Source organism: Myotis lucifugus, unplaced genomic scaffold, assembly GCF_000147115.1.
Source record: "Myotis lucifugus unplaced genomic scaffold, Myoluc2.0 scaffold_2933, whole genome shotgun sequence".
NCBI classification, from domain to species: Eukaryota; Metazoa; Chordata; class Mammalia; order Chiroptera; family Vespertilionidae; genus Myotis; species Myotis lucifugus.
The window spans coordinates 2501-17970 of NW_005873981.1; the positions used below are offsets into that span (position 1 = coordinate 2501).

At 60.0% G+C, this 15470-nt stretch overlaps 1 protein-coding gene across 1 annotated transcript; it reads left to right on the plus strand.

Moving 5' to 3' along the window:
• Positions 1-284: 284 nt before the first annotated feature.
• LOC102441826 (actin filament-associated protein 1-like) lies at positions 285-14772 on the plus strand (the record flags this gene model as incomplete). The annotated part of the gene is made up of 6 exons (XM_023749114.1): positions 285-366; positions 3324-3473; positions 4822-5033; positions 6157-6302; positions 9785-9902; positions 14658-14772. Coding segments are annotated over 6 exons (823 nt in total), but the record flags the coding sequence as incomplete, so codon positions are not given.
• Between the last annotated feature and the right edge of the window lie 698 nt (positions 14773-15470).

A 15470-nucleotide genomic window follows, 5' to 3' on the forward strand; every position in this document is an offset into this window, starting at 1 on the left:
CCTAACTTTTTTTAATTACTGAGAGAGAGGGAGGTGAATGAATGTCAGGCACTGTAGCACGTGCTGGTTACCTCGGTGGCTTTTCTCTTTGCTCTTTTGGTGTCTGTCAAGCTTTTGATAACAGGCACCCAGCTGGTCCGTGCGGCCGTTGAGCCCTAGCTGTCCTGGATCGCTGGGAATCCGGCCCACGTTCTTTCCGCTCTGAGATCACTTTGGATCGATCCATGACGTCACTTGGCCCATGCGACATTGTGAGAATAACCCCGTCCTCCTCTTCCTTGCAGAAACTGTCCTCGGAGAGACCAAGCTCGGACGGGGAGGGTGTCGTGGAGAATGGAGTCGCCGTGTGTAACGGGAAAGAACAAGGTGAGTTCTGCCCGAAACAGAAACCAGAATCCGAAACACTGCGGCCCGTTCTGCGAACTCTGGCTGCGGGCACGTCTCCTTGGAGGTTCGGTCACGCGCCTGTCACCGTCCTGGTCGCACTGACCGATCCTAGAAGGCCCTCTGGGGAGCAGGAGCCCTCTGAGGCTCCGGTGCCTGCGGCCGGGCCAGGGTTCCTGTGGCCCGACGGTGCCCGGCGGGAGTTTAAATTGGTGGCTCAGCAGGCATTTCCTCACGTGGTTTGTCCCGGGAAGTGATCCTCCGGGAAGGGCTTTGGGTGATGAGCGGAGCCACGTGCCCACCCCGCGGCAGCCTCAGCCCCATCGGGACCGTTTCCCTGATGAGTTCCGCTCCCCATCTTTCAAATGAGGAGGCCAGACGTGCAGGTTTCTGAAGTCCCTTTTAAAAAAAATTTCTGCAGATGTATTTTACTTGCATTTAAAGAAATGATTTTAAATTGTGGTAAAATACACATAACAAAAATTTACCCCCTGACCATTGTTAAGTGCCCAGTCCAGTGGCTTAGGCACATTCGCATTGCTGTGCCGCCGGCTCACCATCCTCTCCAGAACCTTCCATCTTCCCAGACTGCAACTGTCCCCATTAAACACTCCCGCCCTCCCCGTTCTCCAGGCCTGCAGCCACTCCCACGGTGCCTGGGGCGCCCGCTGTCCCTGTGGGTCTGACTCCTTAGGGACCTCGCATCATGGAACCACAGAGCTTGCCCTGTGGCTGGCTCACCTTGCTCACCGCGATGCCCTCAGGTCCGCCCAGGTAGCCGGTGTCAGGATCCCCTTCCTCTCTGAGGCTGAGCAATAGTCCGTTGTGCTACGCACCACATTCTGCCGTCATTCATCTGTGGAGGGGCATCTGTGTTCCCACCCTTGGCTGCTGCGGATGATGCTGTGTGAACCTGGGTGCACATGCTGAAGCCGGCCCTGTGGCGTGTGCGTCACACGCGGTGACGGCACCTTGTGGGCATACAGTTCTTTGCGTTTTGATGAACACATACTGGTGGGTCACCATCCGCACCGTCGAGACATGGAGCAGTTTTGACCCCAGGTGTCCCTGTGCTCCTCTGTCCCCCCGCCCCTGCTCCTGGCAGCTGCAGGTCTGTGTTCTGTCCTTCCTCAGCACGTCTTGTGCGTGGAGTCCACAGCCGAGCTTTTCGGTCTGGCTTCTCTGACTCAGCCTCAGGCATTGGGGAGCCCCACGTGCAGGTACTCAGGGTCCGAGCAGGAGGTCAGCGCAGACGCGGCACGGCCGGCTCACCCGCACCCACGGGAGAGGGCTGGTTGCTGGCAGCTCGGCACCATGGGAGCGAAGCTGCTGTGGACACGTTTTCCTTTCTCCCAGTTAATACCTGAGAGCAGGGTGCTTGGCCACGTGCCGCTCACTAGCCTGGGTGGTGCTCTGTCGTGCTGGTCTCTGCGTTGGCCATTTGAATAGCTGTGCGCGCCGTGCAGCCGGCTTTACCGTGCCTCTGCCCATGACCAACAACGCTGACCAAGTCTAACGAGCTTGTTTGCCATCCAGGCGTCCTCTTTGGTGAAAAGTCTATTCACATCCTCTGCCCGTATTTTCATTGAGTTGTTTGTTCTTGTGACTGAGGTCTGAGAGCTCCTTAGAGCTTCTGAAGACAAGCCCTTCCCACTACGTGGTGTCCTCCCCAGCGTGGGGGCTGGGCTGAGAGGAGGGGGTCTGTGGGGCAGGGAGTCTTCCCCGTGGAAGCCTGCAGCCTCTGCCTGCCCCGGGACCTGGCTCCCAGGGGAGCCTCTGCCCACTGCCCCCCTGCACCCGCCGCTAGAGGCAGATGCCGTCACCTGCAACCAGACAGCAAGCCGGCCGCTGGGTCTCGGAACCCAGTCTTCTGGGCTGTGGTGATGTGACCAGGGTCAGTCAGAGGCATGGCCTCTGCTCTGCCGTGTGATTTTCTGCCAGACGCGACTGGGTGTAATTTTCGTCCTCTGCGTCGGAAGTTACTCGGTGGGAGGCGTTCTCTGTCGTCCACAGGCCACATTATGTGTAATCACAGCTGGGAAACCTATCTTTGAGGTTTGCCCTGGAGGAGACCAACGTACAATCTCAGGTTCCCGCCTGGATGCCCAGGCAGCCCACGCCACGGCTGCTTCTCCCAGGTCCCTCACAGTGGCCTCTGCGGAGTGAGTGCGTCTCGCTGTGCATGGGAGTGAATGTATCCCTACCCAGCATTCCCCTGGGCTCTTTAAAGCAGAGCAGCCTTCCATATTTTGACAAGGTGCCGTTGGTTTAAACACTGTTTTGCCTGTCGCGTTGCTTTGTATATTGCAGACACTCGGTGAGTAGGTCCTGCAGGAATTTAATGGTTAAGCTGCACTTGACCTTCTCTCCTCCCTTCCGCTCGGCGGCTCACTCTGGACTGTGTGCGCTGAGGTTCAGGCAGGTCCCTTCGTTCAGCCCTCCGTGACCAGACAGATGCTGGCTGCCGAGGAAGCCACGACGCAGACAGCTCCTCTCCGTTACCCCTCGATCGCATGGCAGCGGGCCAGCCCCTGCTGTCCAGCCACGGGGTGACTGTCGCTCCTGCTCCTGCGTTCAAGGGGAAGGATATGCCCCACGTAACGCGCCAGTGCACCACGATTCTGGGTGATTCGTGACTACCCTGCTGGTGCCGCCGCCGATCGAGCACGGGGCGCTGAGGTCTTGACAGCAGTCCCGTGGCAGCTTCGCGTGTCCCAGCGAGCAGGGCACACGGGAGGAGTTCATCGGTGTGACTCACTGGTGCCTCACTGAGCCCGCACTCCGATGGTGTAAGCCAGGCCCCGACGGCGGCCTACAGCGGGTGCTCCATGAGTAAGACTGGGGGCAAGTCAATGGCTGTGGCGTATGCTGTGTTTCACTGTCTTTCAGTGTAAGGTCTATAACTTAACATGCTTTTGTGTTGTCGTTATTTTTGACAGTCAAGAGGAAAAAAAGTTCCAAATCAGAGGGCAAGGGGACTGTATCTAAAGTCACTGGGAAGAAAATCACCAAGATCATCGGTTTAGGAAAGAAAAAGCCGTCGACCGACGAGCAGACCTCCTCCGCCGAGGAGGACGTGCCCACCTGCGGTAAGACAGCCCCTAGCACCGTGAGCTGCAGGAGCCCCGGAGCCCCCTGAGCCCCGTGAGCTGCAGGAGCCCGGGAGCCCCCTGAGCCCCATGAGCTGCAGGAGCCCCGGAGCCCCCAGCCGTGTGAGCTGCAGGAGCCGCGCGTGTCGTCCCCGAGTCGCGGCCCCTCGGTCTCGTCACGCGGCTCTTGGGAGCGAGGCTGGGGATTGTGTGCGGGGGAGATGTTTCACACTTGCACTGCTTGTTAGTAAGAGACTGCAGGGGTTTGACGTGAGCTCTGTGGCTCTTCACGTTTGACCCCACGAAGGTCTCCCGACTTCCTCTAAGCGTTTAAACTGAAAGCGTGCAGGGCTGTCGGCCTGTGAGGGACGGGTGTGAACATGGCCAGACATGAAGGCACTGTGGTCAGCCATTTCTCTCGGCTAAAGTAATCAAGCCAGGGTTTCTCATGAGGCTCCAAGTCCCAGACCAGGGTCACCCCGGTCTCACTGAGCGACCGTCTCCGCATCAGTGTTTCATCCACATTTTCTGAGCAGCTGCCGTGGGCAGGACTGTGTTAACGTGTGTGCAGCAGCGACTGAGACAGCCCTGCCCTCCCACTTCCCTGTCGGAGCTCTGCCATCTGCTTCAGGGCCAGGTTCCCAGGACAGAGTCCCAGGTTGGCTGTCACTGGGTCCCTAGGTGGTTCAAGTGTTCATTTCTCACGCTCCCTCCCGGCCAGACCCCGGTCTCCCCGGCCTCCCCGGCTGGAGAAGTTTCCCGCCTCAAGGCCCCTGAGGAACGGCCCTGAGCCTCTCCCTCCAGGGCAGGGCGCTGGCCCAGGACCCTCAGGAGGGGCCACCCTGTGCCCCAGCAGCTTCGGGTGCTCAAGAGCAGTCGTGTCTCCAGATCTCCTTACATATCGCCACCTCGGTCCCCAGGCCACTGTCATTCATGCCCACAGACTCTGACGATGGCTGCAGTTGGCGGTCACTTCTCAAGTGTCCAAAAAGTGGGCTCTCGGCAGGGTTCATGTGCAGATGGGGCCGAAGCCACAGGCAGGCATTCGTGGTCCTCACGCCGTTGCTCAGCCGGTCAGCCCTCACGGCTGACTGTGGGCTTTTAAGTAGAGCTTTCTTCCTTATAAAGAATAAATGTATCAGACATATGTCATGTACAAATAGTATTTTACAGAATAAAATCATAATGTAAGATTATGAATCCGCAACTGGATTCAAAATCACAGCTCTCCAGCTGTCACCGGTGACGGCCTGCTGTGTGTGTGAATTTGCCTGAGACGCGGTGGGGGTCCGTCCCGTGGGTGTCCGCCCTGGTGCCTCTCCCGGAGCTGAGCCGCCTGTCGCCGCAGGCCACCTGAACGTGCTCTCCAACAACCGCTGGCGGGAGCGCTGGTGCAGGGTCAAGGACAACAAGCTCATCCTGCACAAGGACAGGACCGACCTGAAGACCCACCTCGTGTCCATCCCTCTCCGCGGCTGCGAGGTGATCCCGGGGCTGGACTCCAGGCACCCGCTGACCTTCCGGCTGCTCCGCAACGGGCAGGAGGTGGCCGTGCTGGAGGTAGGACGACCTTCCTTCCCAAAGCCGCTGCATGTCCGAGTCCCCGCCTTGCTGAGCTGGCAGCGCCTGCTGTGCCACGCCCTTTCTCCCTCTCCCTCTGCCCATGTGTCTGTCTCTGCTGTCCTCGCGGTGGCCCCTCCTGAGGCCGCGCCCTGCGCCCGCTTCTGCTGAGCCCTGCAAGGAGCCTGGGCCCCGGCACCTCCTGGTCGCCTCCCCGCCACGTCTTGCTTCAGTGTTCCCAGTAGGACTTCTCGCAGTGACGGCCTCCAGAGGGCGCTGTCCTCCCTCGTCCTGCGGGGCCCATGCGGCTCCAGGCGGAGTGAGTGTGCAGACGCCGCGGCCAGCGAGCCGCGTGCGTGGACACCGAGACCTGGGTTTCTAGGAGCCCTGGCTCCGTGTGCGGCTGATTCCTGTGGCTGCCTTTCTGGAGCCGGCTCGCTGGAGAGGGAAAGGCCCTTAAACAGCCTCAGCCGCCTGCTTCCACCCTCCCCTTTGGCCCTGGGCGGGCTCAGTGGTTAGGGCATCGGCTGAGCTGTAGTCAGATTGCAAATGAAGGTCAGATTCAGGGTTGGGAGCATGTAAACTTCCTGAGAAACGGCGCCCACAGCCCGGGGACTGCCCACGATTGCACCCCCTCAGCACAGCCGACAGGAGGGGAGCACGTGCTTATGCCTCCACTGAAGGGAAGGAAGTGCATTCCCGGCCCGGCCACGGGAGCCCGAGGCCCACAGGGAGCCAGCCCTGTCCTGGGGCTGGGCCAGTGCAGGCGGCGGCGCTTTTCCGGGCCGGGTTTTGTTGTCAAATTGGCGAGGCGCTGTCAGCAACTTCATTTGGCTGAGCCTTAGCTAGCACAGCAGGTCCCACGTCCTACCCCGGTGCCCTTCCCCCAGAGCGGCCGGCATTGCAGGACCCAGGTTTCCACGTCCTGGGTCCAGTCATTCCGGCTTCAAGGCTCGGGCTGAACGCAGAGCGGGTCCCGCGGCTCGGCAGCCTCCCCTTCCTCCGCGACTTACTCGCACGAGCCTCGACCCTGCCGTCCCGTCTGTGTGGTCTCTGTGCCGACACCCTGAACCTGTTGAAACTCTTCCCTAATCAAGTGACACGCGCCTCCCCTCACGCACAGGCGGCGTCCTCAGAAGACATGGGCCGCTGGATCGGAGTCCTGCTGGCGGAGACGGGGTCCTCCACAGACCCCGGCGCCCTGCACTACGACTACATCGACGTGGAGATGTCGGCCAACATCATCCAAACGGCCAAGCAGACCTTCTGGTAAGGCCCGCGGGCGGGGCGCCGGGCAAACGCGCTGTTTCCTAAGTGTTTACCCTTCCTGGGCTGTCGGGAAAACAGCGAAGACGCTGCCTTCGCATCATGTTCACCCAGACGTTGGTGAAAGCCCTGTCCTTCTAACCCTCGTTTTTTCTCTCAGAACAGGGCTGGCCGACTTTTCCCGTAAAAAGCAAGCTAGTCACCATCTGGCTTTGTGCGCTGTTCCCTGTCCTCTCAGCTCCACAGGGGCAGGAACGAGTGGGCTAACGGTTTCGTAAAACTTGATTTACAGGCACAGGCAGTGGGCCGGATGCGGCCTGTGGGCTGTACTTTGCTGACCCGTGTGTGGGGGGAACAATCTAGAATCAGAAGTGATTCTACACGTTGCTGTAGTGAGGACTGTCTTTGAAGCCATTAATCACGTTCCTTTACAATCTAAATTGTCATTTTTTAAAAAAGGCTGTTCATACAAGAACGGTCTTTGAACCATGAATTTTTTTAACGTATCGATGCAAAGGCAGTTATAGCTGCAGTTCTCAAAGCCCCGCCCACAGGCCCCGGGGTGCAGGCCCTGGCAGCGTCCAGAAGTTTCCCTCTTGCTGTCGCACCATCGGCATCAGAGGTGTCGACGCAGCGGGGCACCGGCAGAGGCGCCCTGCTGTCGTGGCCTCGGCACCGCCACGCTGGCGGTGGAAGAACAGCTGGACTCGCTAGGATGTCTCTGATGAAGTACTAGACCAGTGGTTCTCAACCTTGGCTGCACATTAGAGTCACCTGGGAATCTTTTTAAAATCCTGATTTCTGGGCCTCATCCTCCAGAAATTCTTTTTCTTTGTTATTAATGTTGTGGCCTCACCCCATAACAAAGAAACAGAATTATCGGAGGATGAGGCCCAGGAATCAGGATTTTAAAAATTCCCAGGTGATTCGAAGGTGCAGCCAAGGTTGAGAACCACTGCACTAGACTGACTTTTCCTATAAAAGTCTGTGGGCCCTGGCCGCTCGGCCGGGACACGCTGGGGCTGAGGGAAGATAGCTTGGTCGCATGAGGCGTCAGGCGCCTCTGTCCGGGCTAAGCAGCCTGTGTGAGGAACCAGCCTGGGACAGCTTTGCCCGGCGATCGCCAGCAAAGCGAGAGGGTCCCCAGCAGAAAGCACTCATTCTCACTCGCGTTGCTCTGTGGGAAAGTCAGGACAGAAATAGAGTGGGTCCTGGGGCCGGGCAAGGGAGGGAGTACGTTAATGGGGACGAGTGTCAGTGGGAAGGTGGAAAGTTCTGGAGATGACGGTGGACGGCTGCACGACAGTGTGAGTGCCTGATGGCCTGCCCTGGGCACTGGGCAGTGGTGAGGAGAGGAACTTCTGTGTCGGGTTATTTCCCCCAGAATGTGTTTCCTGTGAGCGACTCGTGTTCTGGGTTCAGCACGTGGCTCGTGGCCTCTGGTCTCCTGCTTCTCAGTGTGGCTGAGCTGCTGTAGCAGCCAGGGCGCCGGTGGAAGACAGCGCAGGGCTGAGCCTCGGCCCGTCCCCTTTAGGCCTGCAGACCGGTTGGGCCCAGTGCCCGCTGTGGGAGGAGGTGGGTGTGGTGAAGGCCTGCTCCAGCCGGGACGTCCTGGTGTCTGACGTCTCGGTCTCATGTCCCGGTGTCCGGTGCCCTCGGCGTCCCCCAGGCGGGTCGGCTTCCATCCTGGCCCTCATGGCCCCTGCTCCTCCCTGGCATCTGTGCCCCGGTGAGTGCCAGGCACAGCGCCAAGAGCCGGAGACACACCACGCACGGGCGGCCCTGCTGTGAGGGGTCCCCCACCGGGAGGGCCGACACCTAGCAGATCCGTGTAACATGCTCCCTGTGCGGTGGTCGGCACGGAAAGGACTGGCCTTGGGCCCGGCTTCTCACTCGTTCCCGTTACTGCCTGACCCCACACACCCTCCGAGTCATAAATGAGAAACCCTTAGGTATATATTACAAACAAATCAGAAAACTCGGTCATTGCAAACTCAAACGTTTAAGTTTCTCTCTTTCCTAGGCACACTTCATGTGCCCTAAATGCAGAGGGCCGCATACATTTCTTTGTCAGACAAAAGCAAGAGGAGTGATTTTATAAATTAGAGTCAGGTGCGCTGGGCCGAGCGCGGCGTGCACAGCCGCCTGCCCCCAGCAGAGGGCAGTAGCTCCCTCTGAACGCCTCCTGCCAGCTGGGAGCCTCCCAGCCCTCAGCCCTGCTCGACCCTGTGAGCGCCAGCCCTGCTGGAAACCCGCACAGGCAGGTCCTCTCTCCTTATTCATGCAGGTGCCATAGGAATGCGGGGAAATACCGCTGGAAAACAGTCACTTAAGACGCAGCCCGTTTGCTTAACCTGCCAGGAGAGCGAGCTCAGGGGTTTCCTCCCAGGCACGCGTCCCTTCACAGTGACCCTCCTGCTCGCTCACTCCGCGCCTGTGAGCCGCTCCGGGCCCCGGTCCCCAGACGAGCAGGGTTGGCCCTGAAGCTGGCCGGTGTCAGTGGGAAGATCCACTCGGGCGGGGACAGCAGCCAGTGAGCGCGTAGCTCCGTGTTCCGCGGTGATCGGGACGGAGAGGGGACCGGAGGACAGTGGTGTGGGGGGAGGGCGGTGTGTGTGGGCGCTGGGGGCTCCTCGGGAAGGGAGGGGCTCTGGAGAGGGCTCCAGGCGGAGGGAGGCCCTGAGGCGGGAGGCCCTGTGAGAGCAGCCATCAGGGCGCCTGGTGGGACTTTCGGGGACACGAAGCAGCACCCAGAGCCCCCAGGCCACGCGGCAGCTTTGGATGTTCTCTGAGCAGAGGGGGCGCCCATTGTCAGGGCTCCGTCAGCCCGGACGGGGCAGAGTGGAGGGGAGCTGTCCGGGGCGGTGATGCTGAGTGGACACCGAGAACTCGAGAAACGCTGTTGCATAAAACTCTAAAGAGCCCAGGCCGGACGGGAAATACTTCAGTTTTGCAGCATCTGGTCCCTGACTTGAGGACAGGGTCATGAAGGAGGCATGTAAAGTCTTGAAAGCAGCCACTGTCGGTACCTACATGAAGGGTCAGGGCCGTGTCCCAATAAAACTTTATTTACAAAAACAGTCAGTGGGCCAGAGAGGTCTTTAGACCACTGACGGTAAGAATGGTGTACCCAGCATGCACTGCGGCTACCCCTGGCACGGTCCTGCAGGGTGGTGGCCGCCCCTGGTATGGTCCTGCAGGGCCGTGTTGCACACACTGCGGCCGCCCCTGGCACAGTCCTGCAGGGTCGTATTGCACACCACTATGGCCACCCCTGGCCCGGTCCTGCAGGGTGGTGGCCCCCCCTGGCACGGTCCTGCAGGCGTGCTGCCCTCGCGTTCTCTAGGTGGGGCGTGCGGCTGTGGCTCCAGCGCCTCCCGGCACTGAGGCTCCCTGCACAGCCTCTGATGGGCCGAGCATCAGGTCAGGGCTCAGGCCAGACTTGCTGCCCGGTGGGAGGAGTTACCTCACGTCCTGTCTTTCAGCTTCATGAACAGACGTGTCATCTCCACCAACCCCTACCTCGGGGGCACCCCCAACGGCTATGCCCACCCCAGCGGGACGGCGCTGCACTACGACGACGCCCCCTGCGTGAACGGCTCGGTGAGTGTGCGCCCCAGGGAGCGGTCGCTGTCGGACATCGGCCGACACGTGATGACAGCTCCATCCCATCTCTCCTGTCCTTGTTTCTGACAAGTTGTCCATCTTAATCTGCATTTGGACACGTAGGCGTTTGACACCCGTAGGCAGTTTCTCCTTCAGGGTCCATGTCCCGTCATAATTAAACGTTCGCACTCCCTAAGCACTGACTGAGGAGAACACGTTAGAGCACGAGCCTTGGGTAAGTCCAGGTGTGGAGCGCTGTCAGTTCCCAGGGAGTCCTCGTTCCCGGGGCACACATGCTGAGCGGCACCATAGGAGGCAGATGTGGGAGGGAGGGAAGGAAGGTGGGAAGGTGGGAAGGGAAGGTGGCAGGAAGGGAGGGAGGCAGGGAAGGAAGGTGGCGGGGAGGGAGGGAGGCGGGGAGATGGGGAGGCAGGGAGGGAGGGGGAGGAAATGTTGCCATAGATGCGGGCCATGCTACAGGCTCAGGACCGTCTCCCTCCGGGGCCTTGGAGAGCCGGCCGGTGCCTGGCGCTGAGCAGGTGCAGTGTGGCCTTAGCTTTTCGCTGCCTTGTCCCACGTACAATAGCAGAACTCATCAATAAGCGTGTGTTGACGTGTCCGCACATCACTCCCGTTTATTGGTTGGCTCTGTGCCGGCCTCCGGGTGGTCACAGGTGAGCTGAGCCATGGACTCGAGGGAGAGGCTCACAGCCCGGTCCTGAGCCTCATCCTGGTCACTGCCGTTTTCAAGGTGGGCCCTGCTCTCCGGCCGCACGTGCCCCGCAGCCACCAGCTTCTCTTCCCCTGACCCGCCTTGGCCCTGTCCGCGCAGCCGCCAGAGTCCCCTCCAGGGGCGAGCGGTCTGCGTCTCCAGCCCTGATCCCGGCAGCTCGTTCAGAAAGGAAACCCACACCTCCCTCTAAGCCTCTCTCCAAGGCCCTCACCCCTTCCCCAGTCCACACCTGCCACGGGGCGTGAGGAGGGTGGGGGTGGGGGAGCCACGGGCACCCCCCCCCCAGCCTGTCCCATTGTCCTGGTCCAGGTGCAGCTCAGGCCCACAGGGACAAGGTTGCTCCAGGCCGTCCTTCCGTCTGCAGCCCCTCTGCTCTGAGAACCTGCACAGAGGCTCTGCGGGAGGGATTGTCCTGGGACCCTGTGGGCAGGAGCTGGACGCGTCCCCTGTGCAGTCCTCCTGGTGCTTTGGCTCATGGGGCGTCCTGGCAGCGGCCTTGCCCTGCCCAGTTCCCCGCCGCTGGGGGCTGGGACCAGGCCGTCTCTCTGGGGAGGGCTGCTCTTCTCTGTTTATGAAGTTCGCACTTTTGACCCCAAACCGCACTTGTTGGCGTTTCATCTGCAGTAACTCTCAGCCATTCGGGGTCCCCTGAGGCCCAACGCAGGCGTTAGTGAGTCTCGGGGAGGGTCTCTGACACGCACACGGGGGAGCACACCCACTTTTAATCTAGAAACTTCTATGCAGTTTCTAAGTTACCCGTGTGACTCAGTCACTTGGTATTTTAGGGAAATGCTAGTCTAGTCTAGACCCTGTGATCGCCCTGGACAAATGCATGCGCGCCTGTCATTTTGAGGCGCTCGCGTCCGAGATTATCTGCACGTCCCCCTATTTTTAGCTCGTAGCTGGGTCCCAGCATCACCAAAATAGCCGCTGCAGCGACAGTGAGGAGTGAGAGCACGCCTGCCGTGAGGCCTGGGCCCTGCTCCTATTTTTATAACAAAGGCTGTAATCACCGTGCGGAAGTGAAGAACAACATAAAGACTGAAACAAGCATCATCCAGGAGCTAACATTTCTCCGTGTGTGTGAATGCAGAGCGGTTCCTGGAGACCTTTAAGACTTAAAAGGCTCGGCCGTGCTGAGTGCTGGGTGAATGTGCACTTTAATGTCCCTGCCCTCCAGTGGCCTGTGGCTGTTTTAGTCCTTTAGGGAAAGGTTTTCGTCAAAATAGTGCCATTATGTCAATTCTACTTGGAAACCTCCTGTTTTCTGTGATGATTGGATTTCTTTTCAAGACTGTTTTGGTCACAGCACTTTAATCAGCCCTAACAGAGCGGGGGCAGGGGGCAGGCGGGCAGTCCCCATAAACGCGTCACCGATGCACTGGCTCCGGGCTCTGAAGTCCAGCCCCTCGGTAACCCCGGGGCGGGGGTGGGGCACAGAGGCAGGGCCCTGGGCTTGGGAGCCTCTGCCTCAGTTTCCTCCTGCTTCCTGAGATCCCGTGAGAGCTAGAGGCAGTGTTTGTAACGTGCTCCAGACAGCGTCTAGAACCCGGTAATGACCGCAAAGTAAAAGGTGCTCACTGGGGGCTGCACAGGTGTGCTGGGCAGAGCCCGAGCCCCATCCCCGTGTCCCCGTCGGCATTCCTTCCCCGCAGGCACGTGGCTCTGCTTTTGGACCTGGGGACTCCGAAACCTAAAGAAATGTCACATCAGCCCTTTTTTTCCTGCTTTACCAGACAGAACAAACACTCCCTGAGCCAACGACTGGGGCGACCCAAGGGAGGAGAAGGCTGTCCCTAAGTCCCGGACGCGGGGCAGGCCTCGCGGTCAGCTCGCCTGCGACGCGTGTGCTTTACAGCAGCGGGCACGGGGGTGCGGGTGCTCACGCCGTGTCCGCGCGCTAACGTCTGCTCTGCTTGTGGCCGAGGCACTAACCGCGCGGCTGTGTGTGTTGCAGTGGGACCCCGACGGCGGCTCGGCCGCTTCCTGCCGCGGAGGCCCGGGAGGAGAGGTGCTGTACGATAACGCAGCCCTGTACGATAACTTGCCGTCTCCGAAAATCTTTGCGCGCTACCCGCCTGCTGACAGGAAGGCTGCTAGGCCGCCTGCCGACACCCTGTCCTGTAACCATTACAAGCAGCCCACGTCCTGCGGGCTGCCTCCCGCCCCGTCTGTCACTAACACCTCTTCTGTGGGGAGGGCGTCTCTCGGGCTCGGCTCCCAGGTACAGCATCGCGTTCCCTCCTCCTCTAGACCCCCCTCTAGCCACAGCCCCCCTCCGAGTTTTGCAGTGATGCCCACTGGTAGTGAGCGAGGCTCACCTGGGAAAGCAGTCGGCAGGGGAGCTGCCTCCGTACCCCTCCCGGCCCTGCTGTGGGCCCCGCTCTCCCTGCACACCGGCTCTTTCTGGCCTCGGGATGTTCCCCGGGAATTTTGCTAAAGGCAGAGACTTAAAGGACCAGGACGGTAAAACTTGGCAGAGGATTCTTGAGCTGCAAGTGTTTTTAATGTTTCCGTTAAACATCAGCACAGGTGGCCCCAGGAGTAGCTGCTTTTTGACCTTTAAACATAAACTAGGCTCATTCAGGACACTGCGGTGTTTTTCCCAAATGGGCATAAAAGTGCTTCCTGACCCCAGGTAGGTGACGAGGATTGGGATTATCGGTTCCTAAATGGGAAATAGCCTTGCTGTCAGACTGTCCCACCTCATCTTTGTAGCAAACGGTAGCATTTCCGTATAAATACTGATGTGTTTTCCTGCTCTGTCAGCCTCAGACTTTCATGCTTTGCATGCAGCCCCGCGCCCGTGTGTGCGAGCGCCCCCAGAGCAGAGGGGCACGGGAGGGGTTGCTCCCTGTGCCCTGTGTTGGGGGAACCCTTACACAGTGACGAGCCAGGGAAGCCCTGGGGATGTCAGACCGGGTGGCACTCAGAAGTCCTCCCGGCCGAGGCTCTCGCCAGAATCACAGCACAGCTTTTGTTTGCTTCTGATTTTTTTTAAAAAAATATGTTTTTATTGATTTTCAGAGAGAGAGGAAGAGAGAGAGAGGGAGGGAGAAACATTGATTGGCTTCCCCCTGCATGCTCCCTACTGGGGATGGAGCCCACAACCTGGGCATGTGCCCTGACCAGGAATCTATTCAGTGACCTCTTGGTTCCTGGGTCAGCACTCAACCACTGAGCCACACCAGCTGGCTGTTTGCTTCTGATGTTTGACGACAGTTGCCCAGAGTCTGTCCAGTGAGCCTGAAGGCCGGATGCGGGAGCCAGTGGCTCCGGCCTCGTTGAGTGCGGCGGTCAGACGTCCGGTGGTTACTAAGTGGGGGCTCAGGGGTCGTGGCGCGCTCAGCAGCTGAGTGACGGAGCCAAATTTAGGCCCGGCCCACAGCGCAGGAGGCGGGCACGACCTTGGAGCGTGGGCCTGGACACCCACCGTTCACCCCTCCCGCCAGCTCCATGTCTGCACGTAGAACTGTCCATCACTGAGAAAATGCACCTGCTGGCCTGCAGCCACCCAAGAAGTGGCGATGCTATGGAATTTTTAAAAGCCTGTGGTTGGTCAAAATTTAGTTTAAACTGTTTCTACGTCACGCCTTTCTCGCTTCCTTCCTGAGACCCTGCAGTGAATAAGCGTAGTGATGTGCCCAGTGGGGTGTCAGTCCCCACGGAGGCGCTGGCAGAGAAACCAGCTGCAGTGGCCTCCCCTGTCCGAAGCGCAGGCTCCCAGCGTCTCAGCCCAGCTGCCCGGCTCCCCCTGTGCCCACCTCCATCGCAGCTCTCAGCGCACATGTAGCTCTGCTTTCCTGCCCAGGGCGCCCTGCGTCCCTCACGCCCGAACCTCGGCCTCCGGGGCACCCCAGCTCCCAGGGTGTGGGAGCCAGGTTGTTCCTGCCTCCCTGAGTTTTTCTGTCAGTGCTAGATGCTACTTATAGGGTCACAGAGGGAAGTCGTGTCCCGCAGAACAAAAACACTGGTGTTGTGGATCGTTTGTTTTAACTTCCTTCTGTTTATTTCAACAGTTGAAGAGTAAAAAGCCCCCCCTCGCATCCAGCGGGGCTGCAGGAAAAGGCAAGACCCTGAGCAGCCAGCCCAAGAAGGCCGAGCCGGCCGCCGGCGTGAGGCGCACGCCTTCCAGTGAGTGCACCCTCGTCCGTGGTCTTGGCTCCTCTGCAGCTGTAGAGCGGGCTGGGGTGGGACCCGTGGAGAGATGGCCTGTAGCCGCATCATCCTTCCCCGCCTGCCGACGGGAGGGTGGTGCCGGCCTCCGACCGGCCTCGGGACCTCTGTGCACCAGGAAAAGGCCGGGCTGTGCCAGGCTCCGGCCCTCGGGACCTCTGTGCACCAGGAAAAGGCCGGGCTGGCTGCCCGACTCTAGGGCTGGTTACGCCCATTTCAGTGGAGGCACCTGGAGGTGCAGCTGCAGGGCCTGGGCTCTGGGTCAGGGCCTTGGTGTGTGTCCCTGACCTGTTGGTGACTCAGCGACTTGGGGGAAGTCACGTCTACCCTCTAAGTGGGGCTTCCACGTGCTGGGTGTGGACGAGCAGCTGCCGTGGTTTCCGTGATGACATAGCCCAAGTGGTCACGGCCTCAGGGCCCTAGAGAAGGACGGGCTTGGACGGAGTCCGCGTGGCAGGGAGTACAGTCCATGTGGCAGGGAGTACAGTCCGCGTGGCAGGGAGTACAGTCCATGTGGCAGGGAGTACAGTCCATGTGGCAGGGAGTACAGTCCATGTGGCAGGGAGTACAGTCCGCGTGGCAGGGAGTACAGTCCATGTGGCAGGGAGTACAGTCCGCGTGGCAGGGAGTACAGTCCATGTGGCAGGGAGTACAGT